Source organism: Aegilops tauschii, chromosome 7 (genome assembly GCF_002575655.3).
Source record: "Aegilops tauschii subsp. strangulata cultivar AL8/78 chromosome 7, Aet v6.0, whole genome shotgun sequence".
NCBI lineage: Eukaryota > Viridiplantae > Streptophyta > Magnoliopsida > Poales > Poaceae > Aegilops > Aegilops tauschii.
The window spans coordinates 634,605,415-634,617,081 of record NC_053041.3 but is presented as its reverse complement, the minus strand read 5'-3'; the positions used below and the strand labels follow the sequence as shown (position 1 = coordinate 634,617,081).

At 47.3% G+C, this 11,667-nt stretch overlaps 1 protein-coding gene across 1 annotated transcript; it reads left to right on the top strand.

Moving 5' to 3' along the window:
• Positions 1-625: 625 nt before the first annotated feature.
• Positions 626-1,326, top strand: LOC109737768 (uncharacterized). Its single transcript, XM_045231921.2, has one exon. It carries the CDS (start codon positions 740-742, stop codon positions 1,070-1,072), a length of 333 nt encoding a protein of 110 aa, XP_045087856.1. The 5' UTR covers positions 626-739; the 3' UTR covers positions 1,073-1,326.
• Positions 1,327-11,667: the final 10,341 nt, after the last annotated feature.

The window sequence follows — 11,667 nt, the reverse complement described above, 5'->3', positions numbered from 1 at the left end:
AGGCCGCTCACAATCGAAAATATCATATACTAGTATCATGCATATGATATTAGTGTATGATGCTACCTTCAGGATGCATATGTCATAACTTGGTATCATAGTGATCTTATTTATTATCATTTTGTACTAGTACAACATTTAATATGACACAATATCACACCATAATACTGAAGCCTCTCTTTACTCGTTTAATTATGTCATCTTAATAAAAATGCCTAGTTGAAACGCATGATACTATGTATGATAGTCCCATTATGACTAGCCTGTGCAAAACGAAAAGAAAAAAATAAGGCTGAGTTCCACAGAAAATATGAACTTCTGCATGGTGCACGCGCCAGGGTAAAATGCCTCATTTCCTTTTTTTTATTAGGGGAAGAAGTAACCCTTTCCTAATACCCCCTGTGTGTGTGTGTGCACACATACTTCCACAGTTGCCCTATTTTTTTAGACACAAGGAATCTTGGATGGGCCATGTATGCAGGCAGTCTGACCTAATACCCTGCGTGTGTGTGCCCCGGTGACGACGCCGGCGGGGCCGTACGTCGCCCTCCCGGATAGAACTACCGCGGAGGAATTAGCACCACATGCAGACCGGCTGTCCAAGCTACCTCCACAATTCGCTTGGCTATTTGTGCTCCCCAGATTTGAACCAGCTGGCTAGATAGCGAGCTCTGCTCAGTCACACACACCCACAGCCATATGCGAGTACGACACACAACCAGCAGCACCAGCGAGCACAATGGAGCACGCGCATGACGAGCTCAGCCTCGAGCTCACCCTGGCCACCGCGGTCGTGGCGCCGGCGCCCGGCTTCTTCCTATGTGTGTACTGCCACCGCAAGTTCCGCACCTCGCAGGCTCTCGGCGGCCACCAGAACGCGCACAAGGAAGAGCGAGCCGACAAGCTCCGCCGGAAGACTGCCGCCGCCACGGCGCACGCTTGGAAACCGGAGAGGACTGCCGCCGCTGTTTGGGTGTCCGAGGAGCCAATAGCAGCAGGTGGCATGGCACACAAGCGGAGCACGAGCTCGTCGGAGCGCGACCACGAGCTGGACTTGTCCCTCCGGCTATAATTGGTCGTTCAGTCCATGAATCTCCTATTTGCGGTGCTAGGTAAGGCAAAATAGCTTCTTGTTTCAAGCTCCTATTGTGCATTAAGTGGATTCATCGGCGCTCTTCCTTGTCTAGGTACTAGATTCCTAGAGACCTTCCTGGTCTTTGGGTTGACACAAAATTTCCCATTCACCTTGGCATGTGATACTTTCCTGAAAAAATTGGATCTATATAGGACAGGGCGTTTTGGTGCCCAGGCTCAGATGCACATGATATCCTGTTCGTTGATTGTTGTATGGGGATTGGGGAAAGCTAGTGTCAGATGGCAGGTCTGGTTCGTGGAAAATCTAGATACAAATTATATACACACTAGTAGGAAAAGGGTCTTTTACCCCGGTTTGTAAGGGCCTTTTGTCCCGGTTTTCGAACCGGGACTAAAGGGTCGTTACTAAAGCCCTAACCCTTTAGTCCCGGTTCTTACACGAACCGGGACAGAAGGTCCTCCACGTGGCCGCTGCTGCCAGCCCAGGCAGGGGGGCCTTTGGTCCCGGTTGGTGCCAACAACCGGGACTAATAGGCAGGGCCTTTTGTCCCGGTTGGTGTCACCAACCGGGACCAATAGGCAGGGCCTTTTGTCCCGGTTGGTGTCACCAACCGGACCAATAGGCATCCACGCGTCAGCATTTCAGGGGCTGGGGTTTTTGTTTTTTGAAGGCGGGGGGGGGGGGGGGGGGGGGGGTTGGGGTTTTGGGAGGTTAATTTAGGTGTTTCATATATGGTGTTAGCTAGCTAATTAATAGAGAGAAGTGTCCTCTCTTATCTCCGTGCTTGGTCGACGCTACGTACTATATACGTATGAAGAGGACTAGACACGCTAGCTAGTAAGCAAATAAAGGAAACAGAAGATCGTCATGAACATATGCATGCAGACAGAAGTGATATCGACCACCTCTCCTTCTCCGAGAGATTGGTCGAACAACAAATTCTCGTATATCTATCTGACACTACCGGCTACATATATACAATAATTATCTCTTACAATATAATCTCCTAATTAAATTGTAAAAACACATGGTCCACATAGTATTCTCCGTTTTCAGCGATCACGTGGTCAAGGAAGAATGCCGCCAATTCCTCTTGAATTGCTCGCATACGATCTTCTGCCAGGAGTTCATCCCGCATCCGAAACATCTAATTTGAAGAAGGGGGTCAATACATGTATATATGAATAAATGAAACTCGACACAAATGATGGTAATAAAATAAAATTGTGAATATTATTTCTTACGCACTTCATATTGTTCGTCAGAGTAGCCCCGCTCACAGGTCGTGTGGCGGATAGACTCGCAAACGTAGTATCCACAGAAATCATTCCCTTGTTCCTGCCACAACCACTTTACAAGAAATAGAGGTCAATCTAACTGATAAGCAAGCATGCTAAATGGTATTGATGAAACTAGCGCTTGAATCACTAGGAGATGTGCGGAACATGCTACTATAGTACTTACTTTCGGGTGTCTAAATTGCAGCTTCTTCGGCAGTCCCGGAGCTTTTGTGGTGAATTTTCTCCAAACCCTGCCAGACAAAGAAAACAATTACTTGATATCAGGAAATGAACAAAGTTGCTGATATGGTGGATAATGATCGATTTAACTTACTTCTCGAGCATTTGAGTCATGTCCGCATAGTCCTGGGAATCTTTTCGTCTCGAGTCTAAGACGGTTACTACTCCCTGCTCAAGCTTAATCTCTAGGAGAATATAGTGGAAGCTGCGCATGCATGCATAAGTCATCAATTACATTACCATAACCTGGACTAATAAGGGAAACCGAATATGCACAAGACAGTAACACTCACTTGAAGTTGTAAGAAAAGAGTATTATATCTTTGTTTTGATTTAATACCAACGATCGTAGCAAGTTGGCCTCGGCTTCTTTGGCATGTTTTTCAACCGTATATGCATCTATGAGATTTGTGTTAATGAACCCAATATCACCGATTTGTCTTTTCTTCAATTCGGCGATCTTCAATCTGCATAATATAGTGAGGATAAATATAAATACATGCAATGAAAGAGCTGACCTATATAGAGAGACTTAATGACAGAAGTAGTACTACTTACAGACAGTAGCAAGTGATCGTTGATTTATCGAGGGCCTTTTGATTGAAAAACTAGAAGAACTCCTCAAATGGAACATTCAGCAGTTCAATTCCAACGAGGTCATGCTCCGGTTTAACTCTCAGCGTCAAAGTATTCATCCCATCAGACTCTCTGCAGGTTTTGATGTACCAATCATGTAATCTTCGCATCATCGTTGTTAGAGATCTTTCATCTTTGATGAGAGGCTTCCCGTAATGGTATTTGTGTTCGTCCACCTCCATGATTTCATAATGTACATCGTCGGGCAGGTAATCTCCAAGATTGCTATAACCGGGCACCATCCTCGGATCATTAGCGACGATGTCGCTAGACTCCTTGAGCGGGGGGCACGATTGGTTCGCTTGTTCGCCGAGCTGGGCAATTTTTTTCCCAGCTCATCGTTCTTTTAACCATTGATCACTGACAGTACTTCCCGACCGCTCCGCTTCGGCATATGTCTTTGCTAGAATGCGCTCATAGTTTTCTCTCGGCGGAGACTGTGGTGGTTTTGTCAGGGCAGCCAGAGTGCGCTTTGCTTTCACCGGATCTACCTTCTCCTCCGGAGGTGGATGTTTCTTTGCTTTCACCCCTTCAAAGAAGTTCTTCACTTCGGCTTGCACGATCTTCCTGGTTTCCTCCTCGGTCCTCTCGTATGGTAACTTCTCTGGAGTCTTCAGAGAAGGACCGAATCTGTATTGCCTCCCGCCTCTGGCAGCTGTACTGCTAGACGCCGGCAGAACAGACGGAGCGGCTGCGGCTGTCTTCTTTCCTTGCTTACGAGGCGGAGGAGAAGGACTACGACGCGCCGGAGCGGCCGGAGCGGCGGCGGGTCTCTTCCGCCCTTGCTGACGAGGCGGAGAAGGAGGAGGCTGGCTGCTCTGGCACGCCGACGCAGGCGGAGAAGGAGGCGGAGTGTCGCCACGCGCCGGAGAAGGAGGCTGATGAGTACCCTGATCACTCGCCGGAGGAGGAGGCGGAGGAGGAGGCGGGGTGCCGCCACGCGCCGGAGAAGGAGGCTGAGTGCCTTGATCACTCGCCGGAGGAGGAGGCGGCGGCGGAGTGCCCTTACTCGCCGGAGGCGTCCAGTTCGGAAGGTTAATGAGCTCCTTCTGCCATAGGCACAGAGTCTTTAGAGCTAAACCCAGCCGAGTCTCCCCTTCACCGGTAGGGTGGTCAAGCTGGAGGTCCTCAAATCCCTCCGTTATTTCATCCACCATCACCCTAGCATATCCTTCTGGAATCGGCCGGCAGTGGTAGGTTGCGCCGGGTTCAGGAGGTAAAACAGAGCCAACAGCCGCCTTGACTTTGAAGTTCTGCCATTGCGCCATAAGGTGGCAATGTTGAGACTCCGTGATAGCATCCACGGGGTAGCTAGCAGGAGCCGTCAAGACATGCTCCGGCTGAAGCAGCTCGGTGGAAGCCACGCTGCTTCTTCGCTGAGATGGCGGGGTAGCTTCGGGGGTAGTTTCGGCATGTCGATTGCCGTCTCGTTCCTCTAGCGCTTGAACTCTTTCGTGCAGCTTCTGAATTTGGGTCTGCTCCATTTTTTTCCTCCTCTCCTGGCTTTTGTAACCGCCTGCGTCCGGAAAACCAGCCTTCCACGGAACGGAGCCTGGCGTGCCTCGTGTCCGTCCAGGGTGCTCAGGATTCCCGAGGGCCATTGTGAGCTCGTCGTTCTCTCTGTCTGGAATGAACGTCCCTTCCTGCGCTGCATCGATATATTGCTGAATCTTCTTGACTGGTATTCTCAAAAGCTCGTTCATCCAAACGCACCTCCCTGATACAGGGTCCAAGGTTCCGCCAGCCCCGAAGAACCAAGTCCGGGAATGGTCTGTCCAGTTCATTGTCTGTGGTTCGATCCCTTTTTCAAGCAGATCATTCTCAGCCTTGGCCCACTTAGGCCGGGCTTTGAGGTAGCCACCTGACCCCGTGCGATAAGCTTCTTCTTCGCAGCATTCTTCTTGTTTGTCGCTGACATCTTCTTACTCTTTTCCGATGTCTTGTGGGCCACAAATGCGGGCCAGTGATCTCTGATCTTCTCATACCGTCCGATGAATTCTGGTGTCTCTTCTTTGTCGACAAACGTTTTCAGCTCATTCTTCCACCTCCTGAATAGGTCTGCCATCTTCTTAAGAGCATGAGACTTGATTAATTGCTCCTTAACTGGCTTCTCCGGATCCTCCTCTGGCGGTAGGGTGAAATTTGCCTTCAGCTCAGTCCAAAGATCATCTTTCTGCATATCATTGACATAAGACACCTCAGGGTCTTCCTTCTTAGGCTTATACCATTGCTGGATGCTGATCGGGATCTTGTTCCTAACTAGAACCCCGCACTGAGCAACAAATTCATCCTTTGTCCGGATGGGTTCAATCGGTTGGCCGTCGCACGCGATTGCTGTGATCTCAAACCTTTCATCCGAGCACAACTTTCTCTTCGGGCCTCGTCTCTTTACCGCAGTTGTGCTCGATCCGGAGGGCTAGAAAAAAGAAGAAAGACGAGTGTTAATCAATATGTGTACATACCAAAACAATGAATGCATCAATTAGCTAGTCAGCACAGGCTTAACTAATATATTTACCTGGACGGACTCTGTTCGGTCACCGGAGCCGTCACCACGGGCTCCTTCTTGCACCAGCATTGGGTCACCGGAGCCATCATAATCATGTCTTTCCTCCTCCACTCTTCGATCAACGTAGCCTGCTTCTTCACCCTGTTCTTCCAGACCATCATCGTCGTTAAGATACGACAAGATATCACCTCCGGCTAAGATTATGTCCCCCAACACCTCTTCTGCTTGCTCGTCTCGTCCGTGCTCCATTGTTTCTGCAAATATTACAACATGGCAATTATTACACAAACATGACAGCAGGTGGTTAGTGCAAACGTAGACCTAGCTTATTCCGGGTTTGGGGTGGCCTCGGCAACGCTTCAAGGGTAGGGGCGCGGCGGGAGGGGGTAGGAGACCGACATCATTTTTTTCTAGGGTTTGGGTGTCCTCGAGAGTTTTGGTCTAGCAAGAGGGCCGGGGGGTGCTCCCGTGGTATAAGTTATCACGGTCAAGAGGGGGTATAAATATCGACCGTCCATCATGTCGAAGTTATCTGGGAGGGAGTTATATATATCGACAACGACGCCATACATACATGGGAAAATAATGTTATCGGGGAGGGGGTATATCGACCCCCCCCCCCACGTGTTGAAGTTATCGGGAGGGGGTTATATCGACAACGACGACATACGTACATGGGAAAATAATATTTTCGGGGAGGGGGTATATCAACCCCCCCCCCCTCGGGTTGAAGTTATCGGGAGAGGGGTATATCGACGACGACAGACCCGATAAAACATAAGAAAACGAAGAAGAAAAGGAATAGAGGAGAAGATCGAAGAAAAAAAAGAAGAAAAAAAAGAGGAGAAGAAGAAAGGAATAGAGGAGAGAAGAAGAAAAAATAGAATTTTTTCTATTTCTTCTTCTTCTCTTCTATTCCTTTCTTCTTCTCCTCTTCTTTTTCTTCTTTTTTCCTCTTCTTATTTATTTCTCCTCTTCTTCCTCTCCTCTTATTCTCCTTTCTTCCTATTTCATCATTGTTCATATTTCATCATGTTCATATTTCGAAAAAAAGTAAAGGTTTTGCCTAATGCATTGTTCATATTTCATCATGTTCTATGAACAAAAAAACATCATATTTCATCCACATCCATGCATACATCATATATGTGATCATCTATGAAAAAAACATCATATTCTATAAAAAAAATCATTACATATATATATATGAACAAAAACAATTATGATAACAAGCATATATATCATCATATATATATAAACAAGCATATATATATGAAAAAAACAAGAAAAAATGCTAGGGAGGGCGCCGGCCGGACCAAGGTGAGGAGGACCGCGGGGTCGGCGGCGAGGATGGCGACGGGGCAGTGGGCGCGCGCTCGGGGTAGGGGGCGACGTCGGCGAAGGGCGGGGCAGGGCGACGGCGACGACGGGGACGGGCCGGGGCTGCGCGCGTCGGGGTAGTGGCGCGGCTAGCGGCGAGGGCACGGGCAACGGCGACGGCGACGACGGGCACGGGCGACGGCGACGGCGACGGCGGGGGCGGCGGGCGGCATCGGGGCAGCCTGGCGGGGTCGGCGTCGTCGGGGCAAACTGCAGATGAACTCTGAAAAATTTCCTAAGTGTTTGCTTATATAGCAAAGACTTTAGTCCCGGTTCGTGGCACCAACCAGGACTAAAGGTAGGCATTAGTCCCGGTTGGTGCCACCAAACGGGACCAAAGCCGGCCACCTCCGCCGAGTCGACGACGAGGATGCGGGATTGACATCGTCGACGTCGATGCGGGAATAATTGCTTTAACTAAAAAAATAAACTAGTTCTATAGACGAAGCATTGGTCCCGGTTCGTGACAGCAACCGGGACGAATGCGACCTTTAGTCCCGGTTGGTGCCACCAACCGAGACCAAAGGCCTCCTTTCAGCAGCCCAAAGGGCGGGAAGCAGCGGCCTTTGGTCCCGGTTGGTGGAACCAACCGGGACCAAAGGCCTCTTGCTGCCCAAGTCGCGGCCAAAAGTTTAGTCCCACCTCGCTAGCCGAGGGGCGCCCGCACCAGTTTAAAAGCCCCGGCGCGGCTGCTGTCTCGAACTCCTCTCTATAGCAGGCTTCTAGGCCTAACTTTGGCGCGCTGCCCGTTTAGCCTTCTAGCCCTTCTGGGCCTGTATTTGCAAACCTGAGGGTTGGAAGGCCCAGCGGGCAGCGCCCCAACAATTTTTTTGCTGTATTTAGTTTTTTTGTTTTCTTTTTTGCTTTATTTATTTTGTTTTGTTTCTACTTACAACAAAAAAGTTATTTATTTTATTTTATTTTGTTTCTAATTACTTATTTATTTTACTTTACGATAATTCTTTTTGCTATTAAAGTTTCTATCAAAAAAAGTTCTTTATGAAAATTCTTTTTGCTGTATTTAGTTTTTTTTATTTTTTGCTTTATTTATTTTGTTTTGTTTCTACTTACAACAAAAAACTTATTTATTTTATTTTATTTTGTTTCTAATTACTTATTTATTTTACTTTATGATAATTCTTTTTGCTATTAAAGTTTCTATCAAAAAAAGTTCTTTATGAAAGTTCTTTTTGCTTTTAATGATTTTGAACAGAAAATACTTCGATAATTTTAGTTGCATCAATTTTATATGATTTTAGTTTCAATAATACTAGAGGTTTCTTATAATGTTTTGAACAGAAAATACTTTGTTAATTTTAGTTTCATAAATTTTATTAAAGTTTATTTTATTTTGTCGTAACACAAGAAGTCCGGAGTTGTAATAAGTTATTAAAAATAAAAAAGAGGCGCAATGCTCGTTGATTAGCTTCAAGCCTTTCGGAATAATGTAGACTGCACTGCACATAGCTCCATGCAGTCTACCTTATTCCTCAAGGCTTGAAGCTAAGCAACGTGAAGGTGAGCATTGCGCCTCTTCTTCATCGTTTCTACACTTAGGGCTTATAAACCGCTCCTAGTTCCTCTCAGCTAGCGAGGTGGGACTAAAAAACTGCTTAGTAAGAAACTCTAGTACCGGTTCGTGCCACGAACCGGTACTAAAGGTGCTCGTGGGGCCACATCCTCATTAGTACCGGTTCGTGGCACCAATCGGGACCAAAGGGTGGAATTGGTCCCGGTTCGTGCCACCAACCGGGACCAATGGCCTTGCACAGCGGCGTGGTGGTGGGAGTTTAGTCCCACCTTGCTAGCTGAGAGAGAGCCGCACCTGTTTATAAGGTGCGGTGCGCCTGAGCTGTCGAGCTCCTCTCTAAAGCAGGCTTACGGGCCTAACCTCTCTGTACATGCCTGTGGGCCTACTGGGCCTTCTGCGGGCCTGAATCCTGGCCCATGGATGGGTTTCTAATCGTATTCAGGCCGTGCTGGCCCAGTAGGTGGCATAATTTTTAATTTTTGGCCTGTTATTTTTCATGCATTTACTAATTATTTTGAGCTATAAGACCCTAAAATTGAAAAGCATTTCAAATGAACTCTGAAAAGGTTGAAAGTTGGCATGGTATCATCATTTCATCCACATAGCATGTGCAAGAAAGTTGAGAGGGTTACGGCAAAAACTAGATGCACTTCGTGTACAAAACGGACAATGGTATCATACTCGTCTGTTACAAAGTTGGCATGGTATCATCATAATAGTTGCGGGAGAAAGTCTTCACTTTTTCTTCGCTTGTGTCATTTGCTTATTGCGCCGTAACCATGGATAATCTTCATCGTTTATCAGGATGCTTGGGTCAGCCTTGACTTTGAAGGGAGGAATTTCATGAAACTTTTCATAATCTTCAGACATGTCTGTCTTGCCCTCCACTCCCACAATGTCCCTTTTTTCCTGAAAGAACTATGTGGCGCTTTGGCTCATCGTATGATGTATTCGCTTCCTTATCTTTTCTTTTTCTCGGTCTGGTAGACATGTCCTTCACATAGATAACCTGTGCCACATCATTGGCTAGGACGAACAGTTCGTCAGTGTACCCAAGATTGTTCAGATCCACTGTTGTCATTCCGTACTGTGGGTCTACCTGTACCCCGCCTTCTGACATATTGACCCATTTGCACTTAAACAAAGGGACCTTAAAATCATGTCCGTAGTCAAGTTCCCATATGTCCATTATGTAACCATAATATGTGCCCTTTCCCCTCTCGGTTGCTGCATCAAAGCGGACACCGCTGTTTTGGTTGGTGCTCTTTTGATTTTGGGTGATCGTGTAAAATGTATTCCCATTTATCTCGTATCCTTTGTAAGTCAATACAGTCGAAGATGGTCCCCTGGACAACGAGTACAACTCATCACAAACAGTGGTGTCACCTCTGAGACGTGTTTCCAACCAACTGCTGAAAGTCCTGATGTGTTCACATGTAATCCAGTCGTCACACTGCTCCGGGTGTTTGGAGCGCAGACTGTTCTTGTGTTAATCGACATACGGGGTCACCAAGGTAGAGTTCTGTAGAACTGTGTAGTGTGCTTGAGACCAAGAATATCCGTCCCTGCATATTATTGAGTCCCTTCCAAGCGTGCCTTTTCCAGTCAGTCTCCCCTCATACCGCGACTTAGGGAGACCTATCTTCTTAAGGCCAGGAATGAAGTCAACACAAAACCCAATGACATCCTCTGTTTGATGGCCCATGGAGATGCTTCCTTCTAGCCTAGCGCGGTTACGGACATATTTCTTTAGGACTCCCATGAACCTCTCAAAGGGGAACATATTGTGTAGAAATACGGGCCCCAGAATGACAATCTCGTCGACTAGATGAACTAGGACGTGCGTCATGATATTGAGGAAGGATGGTGGGAACACCAGCTCGAAACTGACAAGACATTGCGCCACATCACTCCTTAGCCTTGGTATGATTTCTGGACCGATCACCTTCTGAGAGATTACATTGAGGAATGCACATAGCTTCACAATGGCTAATCGGACGTTTTCCGGTAGAAGCCCCCTCAATGCAACCGGAAGCAGTTGCGTCATAATCACGTGGCAGTCATGAGACTTTAGGTTCTGGAACTTTTTCTCTAGCATATTTATTATTCCCTTTATATTCGACGAGAAGCCAGTCGGGACCTTCATACTGAGCAGGCATTCAAAGAAGATTTCTTTCTCTTCTTTCGGAAGAGCGTAGCTGGCAGGACCTTCATACTGCTTCGGAGGCATGCCGTCTTTTTCGTGCAAACGTTGCAGGTCCTCTCGTGCCTTAGGTGTATCTTTTGTCTTCCCATACATGCCCAAGAAGCCTAGCAGGTTCACGCAAAGGTTCTTCGTCACGTGCATCACGTCGATTGAAGAGCGGACCTCTAGCTCTTTCCAGTAGGGTAGGTCCCAAAATATAGATTTCTTCTTCCACATGGGTGCGTGTCCCTCAGCGTCATTCGGAACAGCTAGTCCGCCGGGACCCTTTCCAAAGATTATGTGTAAATCATTGACCATAGCAAGTACGTGATCACCGGTACGCATGGCGGGCTTCTTCCGGTGATCTGCCTCGCCTTTGAAATGCTTGCCTTTCTTTCGACATTGATGGTTGGTCGGAAGAAATCGACGATGGCCCAGGTACACATTCTTCCTGCATTTGTCCAGGTATATACTTTCAGTGTCATCTAAACAGTGCGTGCATGCGTGGTATTCCTTGTTTGTCTGTCCTGAAAGGTTACTAAGAGCGGGCCAATCGTTGATGGTTACAAACAACAACGCGTGCAGGTTAAATTCCTCCTGTTTGTGCTCATCCCACGTACGTACACCGTTTCCATTCCAGAGCTATAAATGTTCTTCAACTAATGGCCTTAGGTACACATCAATGTCGTTGCCGGGTTGCTTAGGGCCTTGGATGAGAATTGGCATCATAATGAACTTCCGCTTCATGCACATCCAAGGAGGAAGGTTATACATACATAGAGTCACGGGCCAGGTGCTATGATTGCTGCT

Bases quoted from the DNA above. Each gene is read 5' to 3' on its own strand.
- LOC109737768 (XM_045231921.2), top strand. From the start codon at position 740: ATGGAGCACGCGCATGACGAGCTCAGCCTCGAGCTCACCCTGGCCACC.